Raw genomic sequence first — 14,345 nt, 5'->3', positions numbered from 1 at the left:
CCCTGCACAATAAGTACCTTCATCATATCTGGAGTCAGTCTCAGTTTGTTATCCCTCATCCAGCCCATTACTGCCTCCAGGCAAGCATTTAGGGAGGTTATGCCTTCTCCTGATGAGGTTGACATGGAGAAATAGATTTGAGTGTCTATTGTATATGTGAGAATCTATATATATAATTCTCCTGGGTGTCCCTTGGAATGTGTGTCCCAGCGCCCAGCTGATTGGCTGGGCGGCGGACGTGCCTGATTGGCTGAGGCTCACCCAGGAGGATTGGTTGCCATGGCAGCAGGCCTGGTCACGGAGGTCAGAGGTGGCGGCGGGCCTGGCCCGGCCCGGCTATGGAGGCAAGGTCCAGGAGGGGGGAAAGAAAGTGCGGGGGCAGAAGCGGTGGTGGGGAGGAGAGGCGGCTTGCCCCAGAAGCAGGGACGGGGGCAGAAGGTTGGGGGGAAGAGGTAACTGCCAGCCCCAAAGAGCGCACAGATACTCTGTGTGGAGTCGGCTAGTTCCTCATTATTATCTTTATGTGGCAGCTAAAAGAGGTGACTGGTTCAGGCCTAGCTTGGTAGCTTGGCCATCATCTTAGGCTTTCATAGTGTATAGAAGGAGAAAATTGGTGAGGACAATCTCGTACAGTGAGTTCCGTGAGGAGTCACATTTAAGTATTTTATAAAGATAAAAATGAATTATGCTCATTATGGCTAGGGGCCTCAAAAGCTGGTTGTCTCTTTGGCCCAGGCCTCTCTGTACCTCTGAAAGGGTCTGGCCTTTACTAACTGGAGTCACTTGTGTCTCCATCTGCATTTTCAGATTTGTAAAGCTTGTGTGCAAGTTGGAAGCAAGAGCTTACTCAACCTCCCCACACTCCCAAAGACTTTCATCTTCTTTCCCAGTGGGATCTCAAGGGCTGGTCAGATGGTCAACCGGGATCTTGCATGATTTCTACAGTGCCACCTGCTGGCCAGCTCTTGGCTTTCCATGAATAACCCATCATTCCCCTATTCATCAGAAAAGTACTAATGGAAAGGGGTGGGTTATTCATGGAAAGCCAAGAGGTGGCCAGCAGGTGGAACTGTGGAAATCACACAAGATCTCTGCTGGCCATCTGACCAGCCCATGAGATCCCACTGGAAAGAAGATAAAGCTTTTAGGAATGTGTAGAAGCTGAGTAAACTCAAACTTGCATTCAAACTCTTCACTATGCATAGTTTTTGCCATCTTGAGAGATGAAAAACTAATTGTGCTAACAGCTACAGCTAAAGATAGCATAATTTATGACAATGTACTGGACTACTGGCCAACATCCTGACTAAAGCTGCAACCATAAAAACAAACAAACAAAGTATCTGCACAGGAGTAACATTTCCACTTCTAAAGTTCTGAGCAACAGGTATTAATGTCTCTGAGGATGGTACCACCCTCAGGGACAGAATTGCGTGTTGCTCAGAGCACATGCAGAGGAAGGGGAGATCAGTGAAAATACCCCCCCACACACACACACAAACACAGCCCACCCCAGCACAGGGACCTGGATACTATACTGTGCATGTGCTTTCTTTGCTTGCATGGAAAGCATAGCTTTAGTCAGAATGGGGCATGGCTTTAATCAGGATGTCAGCCAAGGGATTCAGTCTCCATCAATGTTATTATTATATGCACAAAGGAAACTTTAAAAAAAGGCTCAGTTGCTTATTTTATAATACTTTCAGGTTGATTATACTCCTTTTAAAAACTATTGTAGCTGATGATCATGACACAACAAAAGCTTTTTAAAAAAGTAAATATGACACTTATAAGCAGCCTGACCACAAACTCTGTGACTTGTGCAGAGACTGAACTGATCTAAAAACTAACCTTAGGCTGAAAGTAATTGTTTGTTTGATTTAATCTCCTTGCCATTTACAAAACAATATTGATTAAGACCCAGCAGTACAATCATATCTAAACTTTATAAAAGGCTTCACCTGGGAAGTCATTTTAATTTTTTTAAAATCTCAGTTGGGCTTACAGGCTCAATGCAAGTTTTAGGATTTGACCTTTAATTTTTTATTCCTAGATATTTGTAAAAACATGTGAGTACCACTAGAGTGACTTGGCAGTAGTTCTAAAACTTTAGTATTGCTTTAATGACATCAGAAGCAAGTGCTTTCTGGATTGTGGGCTTTGAAAAGCTTTGGACATGAAGTCACAAGAAAACGAAGGATGAAAATGGCTCAAGGGGGAAAAATGTAAATGGCAAGGCCATTTTTCAAGGGCCAACCCAAGTGTATCTAGCCAGTCTACTGTCCTTTTTGGTTTGCACATCCTTGTGTAACTCATAATAAGAAAAAGACCAATTTTTGGAGGGACAAGAGGCTAGTTGGACAATATCGTACCAGCCCACATGATTATAAAGGGTACTGGCTGAGAGACCATGTCCACTATATATTTTATTACTACTACTATGAATATTTATTTACTGCTTTTCAACAAAAGTTCTCAATGCAGTTTATGTAGAAAAATAAATAATATAGTTGTTTTCCTATCCCAAATGACGCACAATCTAAAAATCTTCTGTTGAGATTCCAAAGCCGTCTAAACACATCTGCCAGGGTCCTCTGCTCATCATCTCAGGCCCTGCTCATGAGCTCGCCAACAGAGATCCGGTTGGCGGGGACTAGAGACATGGCCTATGCGGTTGTGGCCCCTCGGCTTTGGAACGCCCTTCCTGAAGAGTTTTGCCATGCTCCCTCCCTCAGTGTTTTTTTAAAAAAAATCTTAAAACCCACCTTTTAAAGGAGGCTTTTTAATGCTCCTTTTTTTTTTGTATATCTGGTAGATTCTTTAGCTTTTTATAATTTTCAATTTTTAGCTTTTAAAATAACCTTTGAACCTAATAATGATTGTGGTTTTTAATTTGGCAACTTTTTTTTGTTTAATTTAGTTAGTTTTATTACTTTTATTGTATCTTGTGTCTATCTTATTGTGAGCTGCCCTGAGCAGTAGTGCACTGGAGGGGTGGGGTATAAATATTTCAAATAAATAAAAATAAATAAAAATAAATGTATCACATAGGAAGGGAGTGTTTATCTGAATGGCTATTAAAGTGCCTGAAGAGTGGCCATTCAGAGTAACAGTCCCTCCCACCGTGTGATAAAGGGACATTCCAGGAGGGTGTTTGGGTGACATTTGGAGCACATGAAGAGCGGTCATTCAAATGAACAGCTCCCCTGCCCATGATAAAGGGAATTCTGGGAAGGCATCAAGAAGACATCCTTTGGAGCCCCACACAACCTCACAGAGTGCACTAAGAGTGTAATAAGGAGCACTAAGCACCCCCATCCAAACTGGGCCGGGGAGTACCCTATAAACCCAGCTTGAGTGTCTAACCAATATAGGAGTCCTGAGCCTTCACAACTGCAGTTATTTTGATGCAAGATACAAATACGTTAAATGAAAACATTTGCTCTTCTTTAGTGGGAAGATCTACATTTCTGTCTGCAATTCTTTTTTTCTTTCTTTGTTAATAAAATACATTACCGTGTGAATGTGTGTGTGTGTGTGTAATACAGGCACAGTTAAAAACATGTTTAAAAACAGGCACAGTTAAAAACTCGGACAATCTTACATTTTAAAAAATAAAACATAATTGGTCTAGTAATGCTTGCAAAATATTACTCAAAATAGTGCTTTTAAAACACCTACTTGAGGTCTTGGGAAGGTTCTGCTCTGATATGGGGTGTCTCCACAGAGTGCTCAAACACTGCCCCTTCTGTGCCTGGAATAAATACATAAATAGGGTACAGGACAATTGCATTTTATGAAAACATTGCATTTTAAGATGTATCAATATTCCTAAAACAAAAATATTCCATATAATTAATTTCTTACTGTTTCTGAATGCTACTATCAATGAATTTTCTTCCCATTCACTTTGCTGTAAAAGTGTTTTTTGTTTTAACAAAAATGCTGTGTATGAAGACGTGTTGATTGGCTGCTCTAGGAATTGATGCCATGGGCACCAACTCTGCATAAGCATGCCAGTGTGTCCTTTTTGGCAGCAATTATTTGGCCAGTACCTTCCAATCAGCCTGCTCAATGCATGATTAGTATCGAGGGTGTGCAGTTAGTATTGGAACCACATTATTTGGGGTGATTTGAATGTTCTGCCCTCCATGTGAGTATGCAGGGTGAAATGTCATATTAGGTGGGAGGAAATAAGCATGCTCCAGCTTTTGATTGCATGGTGAGCAGGGCTTGAAGAGCTCTAGAACATAACTATAGCACAACACCCTTGAATCCTATTAAAGCTAATCAAGTCCCATTGGAACCAATTGCCGTAGTAAGTGTAATTTTTGTAGAAAGGTGGAACACAAAATTGTTGTTGTTATTGACAGAAGAGATTAGTTGTGACTAACAAGTCTCAGAGCTTTTCATTATTAATTTTTGCTTGGATTGGGAGTCAGTGGATTTAAATTCTGAGAAGATGGAGTAATCTTAAATTCTATGAACAATAATTGCCTTTTTTGGCTGCAATCCTATAGACACTTAGAGCCACACTGAACACAGTTCTTGTAGCTTTTCAAGCATGGCTCATATGTCTTCTCTACAGTGAGCTACCTATTTTCCAGATGTAGCTGGAACTCCTGCATCTCTCAGTTTTCACTTTGCACACAAGCTCAAGTGATCTATGTTTTCTATGTAACATGTAAAGTGGACCTCAATTCAGAGAAATGTCACAGAATTTGTAATGAAAATGTAATCTTTTCTTTCTTTCTTTTTTTGACAAAATGAGAAACACAAGGTGCAAAAATGAGGGTTCACAGAATTAATATCCTAGTTGAAAGGAGAGAAAAGCTGGTCTTGTGGTAGCAAGCATGACTTGTCCCCTTAGCTAAGCAGGGTCTGCCCTGGTTGCATATGAATGGGAAACTTGATGTGTGAGCATTGTAAGATATTCTCCTCAGGGGATGGAGTCGCTCTGGGAAGAGCAGAAGGTTCCAAGTTCCCTCCCTGTCATCTCCAAGATAGGGCTGAGAGAGATTTCTTCCTGCAACCTTGGGGAAGCTGCTGCCAGTCTGTGTAGACAATACTGAGCTAGATCAATATGGAGAGGAGAGCTGGTTTTGTGGTAGCAAGCATGACTTGTTCCCATAGTGAAGCAGGGTCTGCCCTGGTTGCATATGAATGGGAGACTTGATGTGTGAGCACTGCAAGATAGTCCCCTCAGGGGATGAAGCCGCTCTGGAAAGAGCAGAAGGTTTCAAGTTCCCTCCCTGGCTTCTCCAAGATATGGCTGAGAGAGATTCCTGCCTGCAACCTTGGAGAAGCTGCTGCCAGTCTGTGAAGACAATACTGAGCTAGATAGACCAATGGTCTGACTCAGTATATGGTAGTTTCCTATGTTCCTATGACCTATGGTCTGACTCAGTATATGGCAGCTTCCTACATTCCTATGTTCCTAATAGTTAACTGAATGTAGTAATATCTTCACATTTTCAATTGCATATACTGAACAACTATGTGCTAACTTGAGGGCAAGGAATGCACTCTTTTAAACAGCTAATCCTGGAGAAGGCAGGATCATTCATAAAGAAATTAGATATTAAAGCAGATAGTGTATGGAAAATCTTCCAAGAGGTATCATTTAAATAAAACAAGAAATCCCCAGGACACATGGATGTTTTATAAATGACAAGGTTCTAAAAGAGATTTCTCTGACACAAGAACTCGGCATTCATCATATCCATCCTAATTCAGAACAAGCCACTGCGAGTCATGCATTCGCAAATTGCACTCCCCTGAAACTATGGAAACTGAAAATTTAGTACTCTCAGAGACTGACTGGTGTAAACTACTTATTTCTGCTCAATTTACCAGTTACTGAGATTCAGCCTTTGGAAAATGACAATGAATTTGGTTTCATTAATATCACTGGAAGCATATATTACAAATTATGGAGCTGAAGGTTTGGTGAAAGATTATGTTAGCCATGCATCCAGAGAATGAATATAATGAGCGGATACTTGTTATGTAAGCAACAAAACAGAGGACTTCTCAATGTATTATCTTGCTCTCAAAAGAAAAATGGCAGCTCACTCAGCACAGCAGCAAGTAAAGGCTAAATTGTGCGATTGCATGATTTTATTGGGAGAATTGTGAGTGCTAAAAATGCAACTATAATTCAGCTATAACTTCAGAGTCAAAGGAAATGAAACCAAACTCAGTCTTGCATTGTTCAGCATGCAGAAGGGACCAAACAACAAGGATGGCTCTTCATCTTTTTGGTACATGGTTGGTTATTTTTGACAAATGTTGCAATGACCAAAAAAACCTTACTCTTCTGACAGTCAGGTTTTTGATTTGAGATCAAATCAAATACCTGAAAAATAAATGGCAGAAAAATCTTATCCCTTGATAGTGGAATAAAATGGTGGATAGTACTGGAAAGTAACTCCTCAAATTAGGGATAAAGGAACTTCCATTGTGTATGTGTGTGACAACACACTGCTGGCCAAGCATCACCGTGATGGTGAAAGGATCTAGGTGGATCTTGAACTCTGATTAAATTGTATTGGTAGGTCAGCCTGTTACAAAATTACAAGCCACTGCATTATGATAAGACACAATAAGGCTGTTCTCATGATCACCCTAACCCAGGTTAGGGAAGCTCAGCCGGGGTAAGGCTGCACATGAGAACTTCCAGGTTCCTTCCTGATCCTGGCTGGCAGAGCCACCTAGCCCAGCTTTTAAACCTGACTCTTCGCCAGGGTTAAGGGCTCAAGTGAGCCCTTAACTCAGGCTCCGGGATCGTGTGTTCACTGGGGCTACATTCAGCCCCAGCAGAGAGATGGTTGCCTAGAGCACCTGTCTTCTGGGGGAATCCCCCAATGTATCATTCATATCACATGGTGCATTGTAGGATATCCAGAGGCTGGGACACGTCCTGGCCTGTGGAGCTCTGCACTGTGCCACACAGCACGGATTGTCTGGCAGTGTGGTCTGCGCTCCCAGCAACAGTCAAGCCACTCACCTTGGGGGAAGGTGAGTTCAACCAGTCTTCCCCCCCCGACCCCCCCCAGCCCACCCACCCAGTTGTGTGAACAACCTCAATATTTCATATTTAACAACATTCTTAAAATGGAATCTGTAAACTCAGTGGTGCTTGGGATTGAGTTGTGAAATTCTATTTGATAATATGATATCATAGACATGTCTCCATCCCACACTGGTACTGTTACCTCCATCCCACACTGGTACTGTTACCTTGGGTAAGTAGAGGTCTGCCATCACCAGTTGAGTTCATCTGTGGTGACAGATTGTGGGCAGGTGAGGAGAAATGCCAACCACAACTTCATCCTTTAGCTCCTGTTCCCCTACTCCTCTCTCCTAGTCCCTTGTGTTTTCCACCCTTCCGTCCCCATTCTATTTTAGCTTCATTTTATTTGGTTCCTGCTTCCTTCTAGACCCATGTTCTCATTCAGTTTTGCTTTTTGGACCCATTAGTCTCTATTCACCACCGGCTTTCACCCTCTTGCCACCTGTTTTCAAACTCCCTTAGTTGACAGGCTTCAAACTATCCTCATTTCCTGTGACTGCAAGAATGTTTTGGACCTAAGTTCTTTTGCCTGCCCGGCCCTTTTGTGACATCATAGTTGCTTGACCAATTGCTGCCAGAGGAGCAACTACTACAAAAGTCCCTTAGTACATTATTGATGTAGGATCTCACAGTGACATTTGGGACCATAGTCAACTGGCTGTAGCATTAAAAACAGTGCAAGAAAGTTGAACTATTTTTGTTTAAAATAAGGATAGTGGGATTGTGATCCAGACTGTGAAACAAATGCAGTTCTGTTCAGTTAAGCCGATATTCCCCCCCCCCCCGCAACATCAGTTTTAATACAGAACCTAGTATGAGAATTTGTCAGCAGTGGATATGTGAGACAGTGATATTTTTCATGCCACTATCTATCTTTTCTACAAATTACAATAACTGCAGTAAGAAATGTGAGAATCACAGCAGGTGAAGATAAGGACATGTTCAGTTAGGCCAATTGACCAAGGATCCTGATCTTTCCAACTGTCAGGAACAAAAACCATTTCTGAAAAGAATAATTTTACTTATTAAGAGTTCTTTATCACAGTAAATTGGTGATAATGATACATGTATGGTGTATCGAGACCCATTCATAGGTCAAAGGAGTCATGTTGGTGGATTATGAGTTCAACTATTAACCTAATGTAATGAAGCAGTAGTGGTTAAGGGTTGCACTTTCAAGCCACCAAGTTCACATCAGACTCACCCCATTAAAAAAGAAAGAAAGCAGAATTTATAACGAAGGAAGGAATTGATAATGAAGAAAAAGCTGAAGGGGAAAGTGTCTTTGGAACTGGCATTGTGATTGGTTCCAAGAATGGCAGCTTTGCTGCAGATGTATCTGGTAGCTGACACCAGCAGCTTATGAGGCCATAGACACAGTTACAAAGATAGCTACAGGATGGTCCTTGGAAGTTGGTAGTGCTGGGCATGGTTTTGATAATGTTGGTGGAGTATACAGTTGTGATTGAAAGACTAAGATCGGATTTGGAGACTTAAAGCTCTCTGTGCAATGTTTGAAATTTGGCCCATGGTTGGTCTCATCACTCAGATGAAAGCAAAATAACTTGTGGAAGGGCCCAAGCTCCAAGCACACAGAGTTGGTTCCTTCCACAAGCTCTTGTGTTTTCATCTGCATGTTGAGACAACTTTTTATTGCAGAGACAGCCCAAGACATTTTGGCCCCGAGGGCAGAAAAAACAAAAAAAGTGTCCTCCACAATGGTAAAAATGTAATATTAGTTGACATCTGCTGAAAACCCAAAATATGCTAGTTGAGGTGGGCCACTTCACCCTCCCCAAGATTCAGTGTGGTGTAGAGCTTAGAATGTCAAGGGGAACCCAAATTCCAATCCCCACTTAGACATGAAGCTCATTGGATGACATTGGGCCAATCACTCTCTGTCAACTAACTGCACAGGGCCAGTGAGGAGAAATGGGAGGATAACCTTGTATGCCCCTCCCCCCACCCGAGCCCTTTCAAAGATGAGTGGGATGAAAATATAGCCAATAATAATAGTAGGGCTGGCGTTGCTGGTATTTTACAGGCTGGTCTACACTTGGGAGCCACTTAATACTCTGAAAGGCAGGTGTTGTTTTTTTAATTGTATGATACACACCACCAACCTTCATAATTGTGAGGTTCTGTAAAGCACCCAGTCTATGTAACAGACTCCTTTACAAACATGGCTTACCTCCTGAAGGCTTGGTCTTCTTTCTATGTAGGAGCAAAAATATTAGGAATGTAGATGACTCAAAAGCATAATGCTTCTTTAGAATGATGGAGTAGATTAAAGCCATAATAGACATTCTCTAAGAAGGCTATTAAGAAGGTTCTATTTTGATACAGCCATTAGCACTCTTGATTAGCATAATCGTTAGTTAGCTTTCTACCCATTCTCTCTCCAATGCATGCTACCTTTCTCTGCACCACAAAGCTGAAAAGCAGAGATCTAGAAAGCAAAATCACACCTATCATTACCACAATGCAAAAAGGGAAATGACTTATTGAGAAATGTTCCAACTATAGTTCAAAATGGAAAATCTGCTGCTGCGAGTGGGGGGAGAGGAAAATGTCGAACAGGGACTTTTTCACTTACACACCCCGCTCTAGTTCAGTGGAGCTGCAAAGCAAGGCTCTTAATTTAGCAGTAATGGGGAGGCAAGTGTATTGTAAAGCAATTAACTGCAGGGACTGGGAACCTGAAGCTGCTGTAGCAGCCAAAAGAATCAGAGGAGTGGGTGTATGGCCTTTATTAATCAAACAGATAGGATGTTTACCGTAGTAAAGGTGCTGTTTACCACAATACCAGTTGCCATGCATTATAATGTATCACTGTGGCAGTATTTCATTTATATTTATTTAGAATCATACTCATATTTATTCTCTCTCTCTCTCTCTCTCTCTCTCTCTCTCTCTCTCTCTCTCTCTCTCTCTCAGAGGCGTATCTAGGGAAAATAGCACCTAGAGCAAACACTGAAATTGCGCCCCCTGTCCAAGCATCTGACACCCATCTTTCAGATAACTTTACCATAATATCAGCTGAAAAATACAAGTCAGGCTCATTAATCTTTTAATATTTCAAAAACTATTTTAGCAGTGGGCGTAGCCAGACAAAAAAATGCTGGAAAACTACAAATTTTGTTGTAGTATGCTGTGGCTCATGAAATACCCAAATACTATGTGGAGGTGTACTTGGAAAACTAAACAGAAGTGCCTGTCTAATTCTCTACTATGTATTGTAGCATCACCATTACATAAGTTTTAAAAATAAATGGAGAATTTGACTTTTCCCAGATACTCTGTAAATAATTAAAGGATATGCAGAGTAAACTGTGTCACTGCTTGGAATATATTCTAGTCTTTCAGAAAGACAGTTAAAATGAGAGAAAGAGAGCAAGAAACTCCCAGTGGGCCTTAATATTAAGGATTTCACACTGATTCAAAGACAAATTCACCATTAAAGCCTTATTAGCAAGACATCACATTTAACTCACTTATCACAAGAAGCAAAGTAAGAGCAAATGAATACAATCCTAGCTCATAAGCATCAGCTCAGTATTCACAAGCCCTGATTCTCTGTACATAGTGCCAATCTGAATATGTGTACAGTGACTTATATTATATATTATTATTTTTTTACCTGTAGCCCCTTTGGGGGGCTTCCTAAAGGCTGGGGGGTTTGCAAAGGTTCCTCCTCCCCCCACTCGCCTCTAGGGCCTCGCAGGGACCATTTGAGCATGTGCAGTGGCTATTTTTAAAAATCTTTTTTTAAAAAAATGGCCACTGAAAACAAAATGGCCACCGCGCATGCTCAAATGGCCTCTGCAAGGCCTGGCATGACCTAAGGCCTCACAGAGGCCATTTGAGCATGCATGGTGGCCATTTTGTTTTTGGCAGCCATTAAAATTTTTTTTACAAAATGGCGCCCCCCCTTCAAGTGGTGCCCGGGGCACGTGCCCTGCCTGCCCTACCCCTAGATACGCCCCTGCTCGCTCTCTCTCTCCCCCTCCCTTTGTCCTAAGACTCCAGGGCAGTTAACAAGAAGATAAAACAATAAAATATTTCTAAAAGCATAATGGTTAGTCATTTTCAATATTTCACCATTCATACTTAGGCAGCATTTGCAAGTAATGTGAAACTGCAGTTAAATGGGGTAGAGCTTTGAATTGGTGAACATCCCGATATGTGCAACCATGGTCTTGCAGCAAAAGTGACCGGAGGTTTGCCTTGCCAAACCCCAATTTGAACATTTAATTTGTATTGAGTTTCACTGCTGTAACTTGAGGTTTTTCGGTGGCGGTGTTATGTCCAGACACAGCTGCCACCATGACCACGGTTTTGTGAAGTTTTTGGAATCCTAATCATGGAGAGGGCGGTGCAGACCCACCCAGGATCAAGCCTGCTCCATGCCTGCGATGCTTCTTGCTGGCTGCCTCTCCGAGCACTTGCCTCACCCCAGCCTCAGGGATGCCGCCACGTCCCATCCCAAACTTGTCAGCCTGTCAAATGACCAAGTCACACAGGGACTTCCGCCCCCCCTTGTTTCCCCTTTGAGGTGTCAAAATAAAGCCTTAGCCAAACCTCCTCAACTTTCAAATGCCCTTTTCAAAGAAATGTAGGTGAATCCACTTCAGTCCTGTCTCATCATGTCTGTCGATGGTTTGTGCTCCGCCATACCTATACACATTGCCTGTTGCCAACATAAATGCACTCAGTCTCACTACTGAACCAGTGAAGGCTCTGGCTGCCTTGCAGTTATAATTGTGCCCTTGCAAAGCATCAGTCTTTGTGTTTCATCCCAGTCTCTGTGTTTCATCCTGATTGCTTCTTTGCAAGCATAGTGACTAATAGGATTGGGCCATAAAATGCCAGTGCCTCAGATATATATTTTCATGAAATTTGACCCATTAAGAGTCACATGAAAAATATCAGCATGGTGCCTTTTCTCCTGCACCTCTACATGATTTGTAGATTCCTTATACACAATTTGTAGATTCCTTACACAGCATTATCGTAACCTCATGATCCACAGTGCAGCTTGTAATGAATTGTTTTAGAGCTTATATTCATCTTTTCTCCAGAGATTTCATACAGTTCTGTGCTTCTAATATTCAGCTACCTGCCAAAAGATTTTGTGAAAAATACTTCAAATATTTAACGTATCCATCAAGACTTATATCTCCTATGTCAGGTAATTTGCCTGGCCGGTCTGATGAATTTTATTTCAATTATCTTTTAATTAATGTGGATTATGACATTATCTCTGACATGGCCAGGTTTTGTTATATTATTTGTAAAATGTGTACTGTTTTATCGTGAACAACATCCCTGTAAGGTATGTGATTACTTCTGAATCTTATATTTGTTGACATTTCTGCCTTTCTTTTGCTATCTTTCAGAGAATTCTGGAATGAAGAATTGTGCACTATGCTCTGTATAGCAACATTTATAACCTATTTCCAAGTTTGTCTATATGTGAACTACAGTTGCTAAAACTCACTTCAACATGCTGTACATACCACAAAAATATGCAGAAAAATAAATATTGAGTCAAAAAAATGGTCAGCACTGTCCATAAAAAAACCATTCAAGATTAACAGCAGTTCTGGTTTCAGTGTACTGAAATGTGTTGATTTTGAACATGTCCAACTGAAGCAGATCTGAAGTATTCCAAACTGAGGAGTTGAACATGAACGTACAGTCCAAAGTCAGTCGCACAAGAGAAAAACCACTGACAAAATGGAATCTGGTAAGAGGTTGCTGGAATCAACACTGACTGATACCAGTCTAACTTTTTGGAAAACCAAGAAAACATAGCATACCATTAAAAGGGGTTAACCTGTCTTGCCAATCATCTAACCATTGGTTACTGTCTAGACCTCTCCTCTTCAAGAGCTTTGGAGTGTTAGAGAGGAGAAAATCCCTTAAGAGTAAAAGAAGTTGCTTGACTCTTGGCTTGTTTGGAAATATTTTGGATTTCTGTAAGAGGTAGGGGTGTGCGAGATCCATTTGGCCGGCTAGGTTTGAATCTGGATTGGATTCAAACTGGCCTAGCCCAGCCCAACTGGGTCCAGTCCAGCCTGGCCACCAAGCTGGCTGAGCTGGCTCACAGATCAGCTTGGGGGATATTCTTATATAGGGGAATCTACTTGTAAAGGAGAATCCTAGACAAAGGGAGATTCCCTAGACTGAAGTGAAGTGGCAAAAGGGGGATATTTACCTTTAGTTTCCTGCTGGCAAGGACGGCGAGAACAGAGGTGCTGACCACAGCGATGGCATCGGACTCCTCCAACCACCCCTCCCCGCTGGACTTCCAAATGACAGGCCGGGCTGGCTGCGGCCCAGTTTGGACATCTTTGCATGGACAGAGGCCAGTAGAGTAGCCTCTGCATGTTACAGAAGCCCAAACTGGGCCACAGCCAACCTGGCTTGTCATTTGGGAGGCTGACGGGGTGGTGGTGGAGGAGCTCCCACCAATGCATCTGATGCCTCCACGGACACCTTTGCCATCCCTGGAGGCAGGAAACTAAAGGTAAATATTCTCCTTCTTAGTCTAGGGCACAGTTTCTCAACCGGCAGTCCGCGGACTGTGACAACTTGAGTGCCGGTCCATGCCCTGGTGAGTTAACACCCCCACCCCACCTGTGAACCTCCATGTAGTTTTTAACATTCTTCAAATTCCAGCTGCCATGCAGCCAAGGGGATGGCTGTGGGGTGTGTGTGAGCCAATAGCCCTTCCACCCACACACACCCTGCTGGTGGTGTACAGCAGGTGCAGAGGATAACAGAGGGACGCCGTGGCCTGCCGTCTGGCCCGGCGTCGCTTCCCAACTGTGAGGGACGCCTGCACATTTAATAGACTAAACTGCGCAGGCACGCTTGCAGTTGGGAAGTGACGCCGGGCCAGACGGCAGGCCACAGCGTCCCTCTGGTATCCTCTGCCACCGGGGTGTGGGTGGGTGGAAGGACTATTGGCTCACACATGCCTACAGCCATCCCCTCGGCCGCATGGTGGCTGGAATTTGAAGAATTTTTTAAAACTACACAGAGGTTCACAGTGGGCATGGGGGGGGGCGCGCGTAGAAGGACCACTGGCTCATCCTCCACCCAGCAGCCATCCCCAGCCATCCCCTCAGCATTGGAATCTTTAAAAATACACGGAGGTTCACATCAGGGGAAGGCAAGTGGGAAGCAAAGCCCTAATTATTATTATGAGACCATAGTTCCCTATACTTTTAAAGAATTGTCTTTAATACAACACCAGTGTAAC

General features: G+C 42.6%; 1 protein-coding gene across 15 annotated transcripts in view; it reads right to left on the bottom strand.

The window, feature by feature from the left end:
- SGCZ (sarcoglycan zeta) overlaps nucleotides 1–14,345 on the bottom strand; it is an 889,976-nt gene that overhangs the window by 96,572 nt on the left and 779,059 nt on the right. For 14 of the 15 annotated variants that reach the window (XM_053253767.1, XM_053253769.1, XM_053253774.1 and 11 more), the window contains one exon: nucleotides 3,682–3,754. In XM_053253767.1, the coding sequence (XP_053109742.1) occupies nucleotides 3,682–3,754 (73 nt within the window). Of the gene's footprint in view, nucleotides 1–3,681; nucleotides 3,755–9,266; nucleotides 9,290–14,345 lie in introns of all 15 variants that reach the window. The other variant, XM_053253777.1, reaches the window with a different exon arrangement.

This window comes from Hemicordylus capensis, chromosome 5 (assembly GCF_027244095.1).
Source record: "Hemicordylus capensis ecotype Gifberg chromosome 5, rHemCap1.1.pri, whole genome shotgun sequence".
Taxonomy (NCBI): domain Eukaryota; kingdom Metazoa; phylum Chordata; class Lepidosauria; order Squamata; family Cordylidae; genus Hemicordylus; species Hemicordylus capensis.
Note: the sequence above shows the minus strand (reverse complement) of the source record. Positions and strands in the feature narration are given on the sequence as shown.